At 45.9% G+C, this 14,496-nt stretch overlaps 1 protein-coding gene across 2 annotated transcripts in view; it reads left to right on the forward strand.

Moving 5' to 3' along the window:
- ltbp1 (latent transforming growth factor beta binding protein 1) overlaps nt 1-14,496 on the forward strand; it is a 133,089-nt gene that overhangs the window by 103,993 nt on the left and 14,600 nt on the right. For both annotated transcript variants that reach the window (XM_038991875.1, XM_038991876.1), the window contains 9 exons: nt 1,669-1,794; nt 2,085-2,204; nt 6,178-6,300; nt 7,898-8,020; nt 8,778-8,903; nt 9,872-10,000; nt 12,825-12,947; nt 13,112-13,243; nt 14,323-14,451. In XM_038991875.1, the coding sequence (XP_038847803.1) occupies nt 1,669-1,794; nt 2,085-2,204; nt 6,178-6,300; nt 7,898-8,020; nt 8,778-8,903; nt 9,872-10,000; nt 12,825-12,947; nt 13,112-13,243; nt 14,323-14,451 (1,131 nt within the window). The remainder of the gene's footprint in view (nt 1-1,668; nt 1,795-2,084; nt 2,205-6,177; nt 6,301-7,897; nt 8,021-8,777; nt 8,904-9,871; nt 10,001-12,824; nt 12,948-13,111; nt 13,244-14,322; nt 14,452-14,496) is intronic.

Consider the following 14,496-nt stretch of genomic DNA (forward strand, 5'->3'; position numbering starts at 1 on the left):
CCCATCCCGGGATATAAATACTGTGAACACTGTCATTAGGTGGTTTCTGGTGTTTCTACACAGATTTTCTCTTCCACAAAATGACACAAAATTAGGTTTGCGGAGGCATAAAGCCAATGATTATTTCCCCATAACTGTACTGTAACAGTCAAACGTCTCAAAAGGAAATATGAGGGTAGAATTTATCACTGTTTGCCAGGGATTTCTATGTGGATATGAGTACTTGATCTATTATTAAGAAGAGTGCAAAAACAGGCAACTTAGAGGACAACAGCCCTAAATCTTCAATAGACTGACTGGTTATACTGGTTATACTTGAATCCAATGATGAAAACGAAACTATACTGGAGAAAAATATAAACGCAACATGTAAAGTGTTGGTCCCATGTTTCATGAGCTGAAATAAAAAAATCCCTGAAATGTTTCATACACACACAAAAAGCTTATTTCTCTAAAATGTTGTGGTTAAATTTGTTTATATCCCTGTTAGTGAGCATTTCTCCTTTGCCAATATAATCCATCCACCTGACAGGTGTGGCATATCAAGAAGTTGATTAAACAGCATATGTCTGTCTGTAATAAAGCACTTTTGTGGGAAAAAGTCATTCTGATTGACTGGGCCTGGCTCACCAGTGGGTGGGCCTGGCTGCCAAGTGGGTGGTGGGAGCCCACCCACCACCCATGTTGCACTCCTGCCCAGTCATGTGAAATCCATAGATTAGGGCCTAGTGAATCTATATTTCAATTGACTGATTTCCTTATATGAACTGTAACATCTTTGAAATTGTTGCATGTTGCGTTTATATTTTTGTTCAGTATAAAATACGTTGAAAACACTTACTTAACCAGAGGCAACACTACATGACAAGTTAAAACCGAAGGAAAGTTTGCACTCCATGTCCAGTCTGTTTCTTGCCTGTCGTCGTTTTGCTGAGTCATGCATTTACACTCTCTACTTCATGGTGGGGGGGGGGGATGTTTGGTTTTAGAGTCCCCTAGAGTCCCTGTTTCCTTCCTTGTTGGTTCTGTCTTTTGTAATGTCCCACAGGAAGTCCCGCCCAGGGCCCTCAGAGGAAGTTTATGTCACCTTAAGCTGGCTTTGGTCCATTTTAGGGGGCTGGGAGGGCATGAAGCAGAGACAGTCCTGGCATGAATCAGCAATGTCCATGTTATTCAGTTAAAGTCAAGGAAAGAGCGTCATGAGCCACTCTTCTAGTCCTCTGTATTGCCAGACTGTCCAAATCGTTTAGATGGATGGATATCACATTCAGACTGGGGTACATAGAGATCTGGCACAGATCTACGGACAGATCAGGAGATTCCATCACTTTAGCCTGAACTTCCGCTGCCCTTGTTGATATTGGACGGAGTAATGTCTGACATGTTTGTAAAACAGAAATGACACAGCACTAAAATAATTTGTACCCCATCACATTTCTTCAGGGTTTTGGGGATTATGCTTATGTTCTTAATGGGTTTGGGTGAGTACCAAGAAAGGAATGATTATTCTTGAAAGATTGAGTGTCTTTGTTGGAGCCAAAATGCTATCCTCAAATTTCTCCTTCTCGCTCCCACCCCTGTCTTTCCCTCCCTCCCTCCCTCCCTCCCTCCCTCCCTCCCTCCCTCCCTCCCTCTCCCCTCCTCTTCCTCTCTGTATCCCTCGCTCAGATTTAAACGAGTGTCTGAACTCCCACGCTTGTCCTGAGGATGGCTTTTGTGTCAACAGTGTGGGTTCCTTCATCTGTCGGCACTGTGACAGCGGCTACAGGATGAGCCCAACAGGCCAGTGTGAAGGTACAGGAAGCGCCCTTCAACGATTTGGGTTCTATTTGGAGAGCTTTAGGGGCAGGAGAATTAGATGGGGGTTCATGGTAAGACAAGACCATGGTTGTTCTGACATATAAACAACATGCTATGCATATAACCGACTTACACATCGCCCATACTTAAATCATTGGTCTTTTGTGGTGTTGATTCAGTGCTTGCCTCTCTCCTTGCCTCTCTCTTCCTTTCCCTCCACCTCTCTACTCTCTCTCTCTCACTCTCTCTCTCGCTTCTCTCTTCTCTCTCTCTCTCTCGAACAGATATAGATGAGTGTCTGGACATGGGTGTGTGTCCATCCGGCATGTGCGTCAACTTGCTGGGTTCTTATGAGTGTGATTCGTGTCCAGAGGGCTTCCAGGGCCAGGGAGGACAGTGTGTCGGTATGTGACTGGACATTCTCCTTCTCTCACAAATAATCAGGGGTATCCAAATTACTGGAGCGACTTGGCTCTGAATTGAAATTCCACCAAATTCCACCTTCCACCAATTTGTGGAAAAAACAAAAGAACATTTGTTTGACAATCCATCTTTCTGTGTCTTGTGCGCTGGTGTGTTTGTGCAGGCATGTAGTTTAAAAATAGATGTGTGCATGCGTGTGCTTTTGTGTGTACAGTATGTATGTGTGTGTGTGTGTGTGTGTGGGGGGGGACAAAGCTGTTAGGTGTGTGCTTTGTCCTGGGGCATTGGCTCATCCCCCACTCCATCTCTCTTACGCTCCGCCTTTACTACGAAGTCCAAGAGTTTCCTCAGAACCCCTGAGCCACAGTGCTGGTTCACTGCTTCTCTGTCTTCTCAAAGCCCTCACACAGACTGAAAGCAGGGGAATTGCGACACAGACTGTATTTCCGACAGGGTATTTAGTAAGATGATATCAGTATTAAGAATTTCTAATACTTCCCTGTACTGACAGTTATAAGTGTTTACCCTGCTGTTGGTCATATACAGAATACAGTGCTGTAGCTAGGGCTGTTACGGGGACGTATTACTGCCACACCGGCGGTCACGAGTCATGATGGCAGTCAAATTCCTTGTTCCACCGTTTCCGGTAATTAGACATCTCCAAGCTCTTTTGCTGCCGATGGTCATTAGTAGCCTATCAAACTTACTAACTGCCTGGTACTCTGCACTCTATTGTCCCTCTAATCACTCTGACATCAATGCAAATGAAATTGAAAATCTAATCAAACACTTCATGACAGCCCATGAGCTCATGTTGTGCAATATTTCTATAGGCTATGCAATTGCGTGAGAAAACAGAGTGATGGCCTCTATTAAAAAGAGGAGGATCCAATCAGCTTTCTATATGCTAGGCCTACTATATTTTTTTCTCAATCTTCCGAATATTAAGCACATTGCTTCTTTTTAAAACAGTAGTATAGCCTACCTGGCTGGTATGAAAATGAACCACGGGGAAAAGCGTCCTTAAGGCAAACATTGCATGCTTTGTTTTGCTAGTTTTTCAAATCATACAGTAGTCGCACACCTCATGTATCCTAGCCCATAGGCCTCTATGTTTTGATAAGGTTTGAATCACAACTAAAGTTACCGCATTAATCTGCATTACAATGGGTCTAGAGCCTACCTGGCATACATATGCAGCGCTTGAGTTTCAAGTTTGGGGAAGATAATTCTCACCATAAAAATGCGTCTTTATAATAATTGCATGTAGTCACTTTTGAGAATGGTGTTTTCCTGTTAATGGAACATTCGTGCTTATAGCCTACTGCCGTGTGTGCATTGCTGCACTTGTAATGTGAAGAAATAGCCTAATAGTTTATCAACATTTTAAGCTAAATGTTCTCATGTTGCTTCAGGCTCTTTGCATAAAAACAGTTTTTTTTATGCTAGTGGTTGTATTAATTTGGGATCTATCGCATCCCACAACTGTTCTGTACTATGTTTGGAATATTTATTTTATGCACAGAATAGAATAGGTCAACTTTTGTACTATGGGGATAGTACATTGACGTGGGCTAGTGCTTTTGCTGTTCATTAGGCCTACTCATCTTGTTGGCTGACGAAAAGTAAATGTGGACAGTTCTTCCAATATCTTCAATATGCACCTCGGAATTGGATAAGGATGCACGCTGTTGCGTCCCGGTGTGTCTGTCTTCACTTGTAGCCTGTGAGAAAGACCCGATCACGTGACTGAGAGCCATGTGAGTGAGAGGTGCTTCGGCACGCAGCGGGGAGAAGGAAATTATAATTATCATATTCAGATCAAGGGCATAGCACCACTGGTGCAAAAGGCATGGATTTTTTAGGGGGTTTATTGCCACACAAAGGGAATGCAGCCGGGAAATTCGAGGCATTATCAAGTGCTTGTCAAATTGTGAATGAGAGACTGATGAAGTGTGTACAGCCTGCACAAAAAACAAAGCAGAGCTCAAGCCTTTCATACAACTTAAAAATAATAATAATTAGAGTCGCATCATACAGCCTTAGAATGTATTAAAAACCAAAACATATAGCCCAACATTTGTTACATAAATAACTAAAAATTTATCATATAATAGTACCTGTTTCTTTGTTAACATAGAATAGCCGCATGTGCATGTGCGCACTCCCTCAAATCGTTTGGAGAAAATGTATTTTTTATAAAATAATGCAACGGAGTTCTAAGCAATATTGTCTGCTAAATTAACTAGTGTAGCCCACAGCCATATGGCATAGCCAGATCAGGGCTTAACATAATGTCACGCCCTGACCTTAGTTATCTATGTTTTCTTTATTATTTTGGTTAGGTCAGGGTGTGACTAGGGTGGGTATGCTAGTTTTGTCTTGTCTAGGGTTTTTGTATATCTAGGGGTTTTGTAGGTCTAGGTATATATATGTCTATGGTGGCCTGATATGGTTCCCAATCAGAGGCAGCTGTTTATCGTTGTCTCTGATTGGGGACCATATTTAGGTAGCCATTTTCCCTTGGGTATTTGTGGGTTCTTGTCTATGTGTAGTTGCCTGTTCAGCACTCATTTGTATAGCTTCACGGTTCGTTTTGTTATTTTGATAGTTTTGTTCAGTGTTCATTCTTGTATTAAAGAAGAATGTACGCATACCACGCTGTGCCTTGGTCTCCTCCTTTTGACGGCCGTGACACATAAGGACAACGCAGAGTGTGTTATTCTGTTCTTCTGAAATAGACTACATTTTCATCATATCATGTTTCTTTAGACCTGTCTAAATAAATCATGGATTTATTGTGAAGGTGTAGGCTATTATATTACATGGATTTATTATACTTATTAAAATGTAGATGTTCCAAAGGTCTGCATCAGTGGCTTGTAGGCTATGCTTGGAAGACAGGAGATGCTAAATCTGCTTATGTTAATTAACGGTCAATTACTGTGAGACCGGAAGTTATTTTCTTGACAATCACCGGCTGACAAAATTTCATGACTGCCACAGCCCTTGCTGTAGCCACCTTCTAAAACTCACTAGCTAGATGTGGAATGCAGAGTAGGTCGCTGGGTACAGTCTGTATTGTCAATGAGGTACATGATGCTTCACATCAGCTTTAATCCTAGCTCCAGGACATCATGTGAGCTGCCTGGGAGATCTGCAGCAGAATCAACGCAAACATTCTAGGAGTGAATTTCCTACACTTTATAGACAGTATTCCACAGCCATATTATTTAACCATGAGTTTCAAGGAATAATCAAATCTCATTCCTAAACGGTTTCTGTTTAATGGACAAAGAACACCTCAGGAAACAAATGCATTATTTCTGTTTACGCTCAGTACAGTATAAGTCCCGCAAATCAACCAATTAAAAAGCCACCATATGGACCCACTTTTTCCTGGAAGTCGACCGCTTTCTGTTGAAACCATAGGTGCATCACTCAGCCCTTCCAGAGAGTACATGTTGGATGTGGTGGATGGTTGACTGTGAGGTTGTGAGTAGTATTCACACAGTGTCCTGACCCAGCCAAGCCACAGTGGGTAGGCAGGGTGCAGGTCGGGACAGGAAATCATTAGTCCATGTGACACATAGGGAGACCTCAAGAGTCTCACTGGGGGTAATGGTGCTGGTTTAGGTCCTTAGCTAGGTCATGCCAACTTACAATGGGTCTGTTTCGTGTGGTTGTATCTTATCCAAGATAATGAGGGTTGTTTACACACATTATGATGCAGTTCCAGGTGCATTACCTTAAGCCAAGTGAAGGTTGGCCCAAACATTGGTTTTGAGATCCATTAAACACACAGGGAAGCATAAAAAATGAACAGTGTGCTGGAATTTGGTTTTGTAATATCATATCCAACATGGCAGCATGTTTATACATTTGAGATATTAAACACATTGTAAAAATCTTTGACTACATTTCTTTCCCCCCTGTTTTCTTGACTCTGCCCAGATGTAGATGAATGCCTGCACCAGTCAACTTGTGCCAATGGGAAGTGCTCCAACTTTGAGGGATATTTTGTCTGCTCGTGTAACGATGGATTCACGCTCAGCCTAGATGGACAATCATGTGAAGGTAACACCCTAATTCTAGTGCTTTATGGTTTTATGGGACTTTCAAGTGACAACTCAAAACTAGCTCTACCAAGTCCCTGAATGATCTAGAAGACTAGATTCCATTATTACTGGATGATATCATAGTTTAGAGAGAATCACCATTTTAGTCCAAACTGAATTAGCCACTGGTTAGAATCTTCCATAAAACCCATAAATGTAAACAGCATAATAGCGGCAAAGAGCGAATGCCGTAAAAGTAAGCACATATTACCTCATAATCACTTATTTGTTCGGGCACTGTTTGTATATGTGACATAATGAATGACTCTGCCTGTCTAAGACTGTCAGTTTAGCACAGCGAAGCACTTTTCCCAAACTTTTCCCACAGTGTCTTTAATGCCAGTCACAAGGCGCCTTGCTTAAGATGGAGACCTTGTAGTGCAGGTTTATAAATCATTCAGAATTGGCCTGGCAGCGCTCGACCTTTTCAGCGGACCGTAGTGCCCACAGTGAAGCTATTGGGCCCTGCTAAATAAATGATGGAATTTCAGTAATCACCCTGGGCTGTTTGGGGCAATGAAAGTATATGAAACCCTAAGAGTTGCGGTATATCAATATCTCGTCATCTTTCTCCCAATACGCCGCATCAATATCTCTCGCTGTTTACCTGGCCCAACTCTTGCACCTGAAATGAGAATAATCTTTTCCCTGCTACCTTGCTCTGGACGAAAGTGGCCATTTTAGGCCCTTTTTAGACCTCCTGTAAAACACTATGATCTGTGAACAGTACATGATACAGACAACATCTTGGTCATTATACTCTTATAGTGTGCAAATATGGAGGATGTCTAGATTCTGAGCCCACTAGCTTATAGAGTATATTGTTTAAAACAATATGTATAAAAATTAGCACAATAAATTAGCACTAATAAAATAGGGTACTTTGAGATATTCCTATCAATATGTTTAATTTTTAATAAATGAATGTGAAAAATACTCCCTCTTTGAGAGCACACTGTAAGGAGTATGATGAAACCAAGATGTTGTCTGTATCATGTACGGTTCATGGATCATAGGGTCTTAGAAGAGACACGTATAGGTTTAAAACGGGCCGGAAAATTCCCACTTTCATCAGGATTTTCAAAATGTTTTTGACATTGTTTGCATGTCCAACATCCTTCCCCCCTATTATTTCTTAAGTTAATAGATTCTCTATAGATTCTCTATGGTGTGGACAGCACTAGCATTCAAGATGCGGTAGAAAGGCCTACATCATTGACAATACTTTGAACACAGCTTTCGCATTTAATTCACATTATTTAAAGTAATATTATCCCAAAAATGGTATGTTATGCCTCTTTTCAGCCTCAAATGGCAACGGGCCGTGTTTGATGTTATTGACTTTTAGTGACGCACCTCAGAATCCTCAATGTAGCATCTGAACCAAATGTCATGTCATATACATTTTTTTATTGTATATAACTGCTTTAATGTCGCTGGACTCCTGCCTCGGCAGAAGCTAATGGGGATCCTGAATAAATACAAATACCTTACTGCTTTAGTTTGATGATTTGTATGCTAGTTTTGCCCTAATAGTGCTGTGTGTTGTGCCCCAGATGTGGATGAGTGCCAGGATGAGCAGGTGTGTACCAGGGGGCACTGCCAGAACACTGTGGGTTCTTACCTGTGTAACTGTGGGCCCGGCTTCAGGGCCTCCCCGGCAGGGGACCAGTGTGACGGTAAGACTCTTACTACCCTCTGACTCTTACCACTACACACTGACTTACACCGTTATACGCTGACTCGTACCATTGTACACTTACTCAAACGATTACACCCTCACGTTCAGAACTGCACACTTTCTCATGCGGTACAATGTCCTACTGTGCAGTGGATGTTTGGGACACTTTGCAGTTAACTGTGTCTAGATAGATCTGAAAAAAAGTTCTGATAATGATTCTGAAGATTGCCTTTTTGAACCCAGCATCAGTAAATACAGTATTAATATTATGTACATTGTTAATCTAGTTGAGTGTATTTTGAATCATGTAATGTACGGTATCAATCCACCAATGTATTTATAACAATTTCTTCCTTTTGATTGTTGAACTTGTATTGCTGTCAGATGCTCAGGTTTGTTGATGGTTCAGGAGTTGATTTTCTGTTTTATGAATCCCACCAACCCCTCATAGAATCTATCTTAATTAAAACCCTAAAACTGACTCACCCACCGCACTCATATCCTCTATCTGCCCATAAAGCATAGTGTGTGTGTGTGTGTGTGTGTGTGTGTGTGTGTGTGTGTGTGTGTGTGTGTGTGTGTGTGTGTGTGTGTGTGTGTGTGTGTGTGTGTGTGTGTGTGTGTGTGTGTGTGTGTGTGTGTGTGCGTGTGTGTGTGCACATTATGTGCATCCCTATGTGTATTTGTGTGTGTTCACACTTACAGTATGTGCGCGTGTGTGTTGCCTGCATTGAGAGCTGTACCTGTGGTTGCAGATGTGGATGAGTGCCAGGAGCTGACCATGCCCTGTGACAGTGTGGGCCACTGTGTCAACAACATGGGCTCCTACCACTGCAGCTGCCCCCAGGGCTACCAGCAGATCAACGGCACCAGCTGCCTAGGTATAGGCCACTCGCACCCTCACGTACTCAAAACATACATGCAAAGACGTACACACACGTACACTCACACGCACACACACACACACACACACACACACACACACACACACACACACACACACACACACACACACACACACACACACACACACAATGTATTATATATACAGTACAGTACAAGTCAGAAGTTTGGACACACCTACTCATTCAAGGGTTTTTACTATTTTCTACATTGTAGAATAATAGTGAAAACATCCAAACCATAAAATAACACATATAATTGAATGCCAAGAGTGTGCAAAGCTGTCATCAAGGCAGAGGGTGGCTACTTTGAAGAATATAAAATATATTTGGATTTGTTTAACACTTCTTTGGTTACTACATGATTCCGTATGTGTTGTTTCATAGTTTTGATGTCTTCACTATTATTCTACAATCTAGAAGCTAGTAAAAATAAAGAAAAAACCCTTGAATGAGTAGGTGTGTCCAACGTTTTGACTGGTACAGTATATATATATATATATATTTTTTTAGGGGGCATGCGTATACACACATGAATACACACACATGCAGCTGTACACACCCTCTCACTCATACGTTAACTTGTTTTGACATACACACACATCATGTGAGCGTGCCAGAGAAGCTGAGAGGCCAGGTGATGTCAGTCTGATGTACCAGGTGATGTCACACGTCTCCTTTGCCTGTGGTAATGCTGCTGTCGCCCTTCATTATGTGTGTGTGTGTGTGTGTGTGTGTGTGTGTGTGTGTGTGTGTGTGTGTGTGTGTGTGTGTGTGTGTGTGTGTGTGTGTGTGTGTGTGTGTGTGTGTGTGTGTACGGAGTAATCAGAGACAGGGGCACCTGCAGCTGTTGACAAGCCTCTTGCCTGTATCACCCCTCCCTCCCTGGTGTGTCAAGTTGAATGACCTCACACCTGTGTCTTGGTCTGGCTGATTGTCCCCTACAGATGTTGACGAGTGTCTGGACGACCCGGAGCTGTGTTCCCCACACGGGGAGTGTCTCAACGCTGAGGGCTCCTTCTACTGTGTCTGTGAGAGAGGCTTCGCTGCAAGCCAGGACACACACACCTGTGAAGGTACAGGTGGCCACAGAAGAATATGTAATACTTCCAGTGATCTGTAGTTGTTGTAGCGGTGTTTCTGTGGCCCGAGAGGACTGGTGGTACAGTATATGATACGCTGTTCGAGTGGTTAGGTGTGTTAGGGGGCTGCTCACTGACTCACTGACTCATTTTGTCACGCATTCACACGGTCATTCACTCACTCTCTCTCACGTCACCCTTTCTTGAGCGTGTGTTATCACACGTGCACACACATGCAGTGTGTGTAGTACAGTAAATGCCATTTACGCACTTTTTTTATTTTGCCCAAGCGTTCAGCCAACTTTTTTTTTTACTACTTCAGCACTACACACACACACACACACACACACACACACACACACACACACACACACACACACACACACACACACACACACACACACACACACACACACACAAAAACACACACAGTCATACGCACACAATCTTTCCTCAACACCAGTTGTTAAAGGGGGGGTTTAATTGACAGCAGTCCCATGTTTGGCTGTAGTTTCCTCTGGTTCAACTGATGTTTATCTGACATTTGTACGATGTTAGTCGGATGCTTGTCTAACACCTCCGCTCTGCTGCCGCGTGGTCCCTCCGCTCTGCTGCCGCGTGGTCCCTCCGCTCTGCTGCCGCGTGATCCCTCCTCTCTGCTGCCGCGTAGTCCCGCCGCTCTGCTGCCGCGTGGTCCCTCCGCTCTGCTGCCGCGTGGTCCCTCCGCTCTGCTGCCGCGTGGTCCCTCCGCTCTGCTGCCGCGTGGTCCCTCCGCTCTGCTGCCGCGTGGTCCCTCCGTCTGCTGCCGCGTGGTCCCTCCACTCTGCTGCCGCGTGGTCCCTCCGCTCTGCTGCCGCGTGATCCCTCCTCTCTGCTGCCGCGTAGTCCCGCCGCTCTGCTGCCGCGTGGTCCCTCCGCTCTGCTGCCGCGTGGTCCCTCCGCTCTGCTGCCGCGTGGTCCCTCCGCTCTGCTGCCGCGTGGTCCCTCCGCTCTGCTGCCGCGTGGTCCCTCCGCTCTGCTGCCGCGTGGTCCCGCCGCTCTGCTGCCGCGTGGTCCCTCCGCTCTGCTGCCGCGTGGTCCCTCCGCTCTGCTGCCGCGTGGTCCCTCCGCTCTGCTGCCGCGTGGTCCCTCCGCTCTGCTGCCGCGTGGTCCCTCCGCTCTGCTGCCGCGTGGTCCCTCCGTCTGCTGCCGCGTGGTCCCTCCGCTCTGCTGCCGCGTGGTCCCTCCGCTCTGCTGCCGCGTGGTCCCTCCGCTCTGCTGCCGCGTGGTCCCTCCGCACTTCCGGCTCCGTCTCCCTCCCTGCCGATGCCTTGTTGCTCCTGGAAGAGAGTGGCTTTCATTTCTTTCACATATGGCTACGACTATTTTTCCACCAAAGACCTTCATGCCAGGAGTCCTGCCCCGTGCCAGAGTTGTTTTAAATGCCCTTTCCTGCAGTAAAAAAAAGAGAAAAAACAAAGAAGGAAGCCTTTGAGCTCGCTGTCTAGACTAGGAGGAATATTTTTTGCTGTACTCTGTTACTCCTGATTTATGCAGGAGCTCAGGCTCAGTCAGTGAGGTCCTCCGTGTGTGTGTGTGTGTGTGTGCGTGTGCGTGTGCGTGTGCGTGTGCGTGTGCGAGTGCGAGTGCGAGTGCGAGTGCGAGTGCGAGTGCGAGTCTGTGTCTGTGTCTGTGTCTGTGTCTGTGTCTGTGTCTCTGTCTCTGTCTCTGTCTCTGTCTCTGTCTCTGTCTCTGTCTCTGTCTCTGTCTCTGTCTCTGTCTGTGTCTGTGTCTGTGTCTGTGCGTGCGTGCAAGTGTGTGTCTGTGTGAGTGTGCGTGCACGGAGTGGCGGACAACATATTCCACACTTACCACTACAATTGACATAGTTTTTGGTCCTAATCTGCAGTCATCCAATTTTCTCTTTTCATGTAATTTCACTAATCCTATTACTAAGGAAATTAATTAGGCGGATGCTCCATAGTATGTGAGCATCCTGCATGTTGTGTAAGTCTAGAAAGCAGAGTTAACAGCAGATGGCTTTCACAGGTGTCATCACTGAGACTGAACTACAGACACATGATCCTCCCAAGCTGAAAGGAGGCAAGCAGAGAAATAGCATTTACTGTTAGGGGAGTTCTTCTCTCCTCCCTGTGATAAAAACATGTTTTCAGCCTGAACATGGCTCCATGATAGGCCCCCCTGAGGTGGGGCCCCGACCTTGTTTGATCCTGGGAACACGGGCCCAGTGAACCAACAACAGGACAGGGGCCATAAAACACCTCAGCGCCCCCCAACTCAGCCCCCCCCCCCCCCCCCCCCCCCCTGTTTATATTGGACCAGTAGAACCACAGCTGAGGAGCAGACTGGGACTGAGGCCTGGACCACAATAAAAGCAGAGGGGTCATGGCTCCCTGCTCCTCTACCCAGACCCAAGCTTGGCTTAAGCACCGTAATACCCCCACAGACTGTCCTCCCCTGTAACAGCCAAAGGATGGTCTGACCCCTCGAAGAAGGATGGTTGGGCTCCAGGGAGGGCCTGTTTGACAGCCAGATTGAATTGTGTCCAGTTGAGATCAAGAGGAAGATGTAACCTGCTTTGGCCTGTCCCATCTACTTCGTGGTTGTCTCTCCCTGTCTCTTTCATCTCTAGGCTCTTATGGCGGGATGCTGTTTCTTTGAGTCTCGGTCAACGGACATTCAGGGTACCCAAGGACGTCAAAGTCCTTGGACTCTAAGAAAGTTGTTGGATGTTTGTTTCAAACACCCCCTTTGAGAGGGTTTTTGTTGGCATGTGAAATGGTACATATGCCGAGCGTGACTGTGTGTTTCTTTGCAGATGTGGATGAGTGCTCGGATGACGCCAGGTGTGTTGGCGGCTCCTGTGAGAACAGCCAGGGTTCCTACAGATGCCAGTGTGACACTGGCTACCGCCTGCAGCCAGACACCGACACATGCCTGGGTTGGTAACACTCTGTCACACAACTACATATCCCATCATTCTCTATACCGATCATGATATCCCGAGGACTGCAATTCAAGCATCGCTACTGTGTTCACTTCAGTGGGGCATACAGGTGTTTAGCTGAGTGTTGACTGGGGTACTGTGGTGCTGTGCTCTCCCAGATATCGATGAGTGTGCAGAGTTGGGCCAGAGTATCTGTGGCGCGTGGCTCTGTGAGAACACAGAGGGCTCCTATAGGTGTGTGGTGGACTGCCCCCCCGGACACGACCGTGGCCCAGAAGGCATCTGTGTTGGTGAGTCAGCATCATGGGGGCATCAAAAAGGAAACCACATCCATGCCAACTTTCCGTTGCTGCAGCTGTGGCCCCATCCAATTCTTTGAAATGCTCATGTGCCAATCAAGTGTCTTACTTTGTGCTTCTCTTCTACCCATCAATGTATCTCATCTTACCCTCCTCCATCCATCCATCCAAACTCACCTTACTCCCTCACCCATCAATACGCCTTTCCATGCTGTTCCCCATCCATCTTCAAACATGTATGTTCCGTCCTATCAACTCTGCTTTGTAATAGACACTGATCACCACAAAGAGTCAACTTGACCTGACCCCTGTACATGTATGGTGGGGGGGGGGGGGGGGGGGGGGGGGGGGTTCTAACGGAGTTGTACTGTCTCTTTGGTCCAGCTAACTCAAGCTGGTTCTCTACGAATTAACTCCACAGAACAGGTTCCTCATTGACCATAGTAACTCACTCTGAGCATCTGTCGTGAGGCAGCAACATTACATCTGTTGCGTTTGCTTGTTTTGGGGGTCAGGCGGTCGTTTGGACTGTTTGGGTTACACAGTGTTCCAGCTACAGTTTAGAGTGCTCTGTTTGCTCAGCTCAGCCAAGAGGATGTTTGTGTGTGTGAAGTGTTTTGTCTATCACTCTCCATGATTTCCCTCGTGTTAATATTTGAGCATTTTTATTATAGTCTTCGCAGGGTGTGGCGTCTCATGTGCACGCACACACACACACGCACACATACGCACGCACGCACGCACACACGCACGCACGCACACACACTTTTTTTCAGTGTATGGATCTGCCTTTTGTTTATTTAGCCCTTGCCTCTGTGTGTTCGTGGTATGCTGCACTTTTCTGATTTGCCTCAACTCCGGACACATTGTCAGCTTGAACTCTGGATGCTCATACTCATCGCAATGGCACCAATGAGAGATGTGCTTCAAACCTGAGACTAGTTCCACTGCAGCTCAGTGGGTGCTGTTCTGTGGGTCAACTGGTCCTAATTGTGGGACCACCTTTGCCACGGAGACTGTAAAGAACAGCGGCTAACTAGCCCTTGACCCTTCTTCTCCTCGTTTTGCAGATATTGACGAGTGCAACGTCAACGCCACGGTGTGTGGTAACCACGGCTTCTGTGAGAACACGGTCGGTTCCTTCCGCTGCCTGTGTGACCGGGGCTACCAGGAGTCCCAGGAGGGCCTCGGCTGTGTGGGTGAGTAGGAGTGGTGTGTGTGTATGTGTACTTTACTTTACTTGT

The sequence above is a fragment of the Salvelinus namaycush genome, chromosome 4 (assembly GCF_016432855.1).
Source record: "Salvelinus namaycush isolate Seneca chromosome 4, SaNama_1.0, whole genome shotgun sequence".
Taxonomy (NCBI): Eukaryota; Metazoa; Chordata; class Actinopteri; order Salmoniformes; family Salmonidae; genus Salvelinus; species Salvelinus namaycush.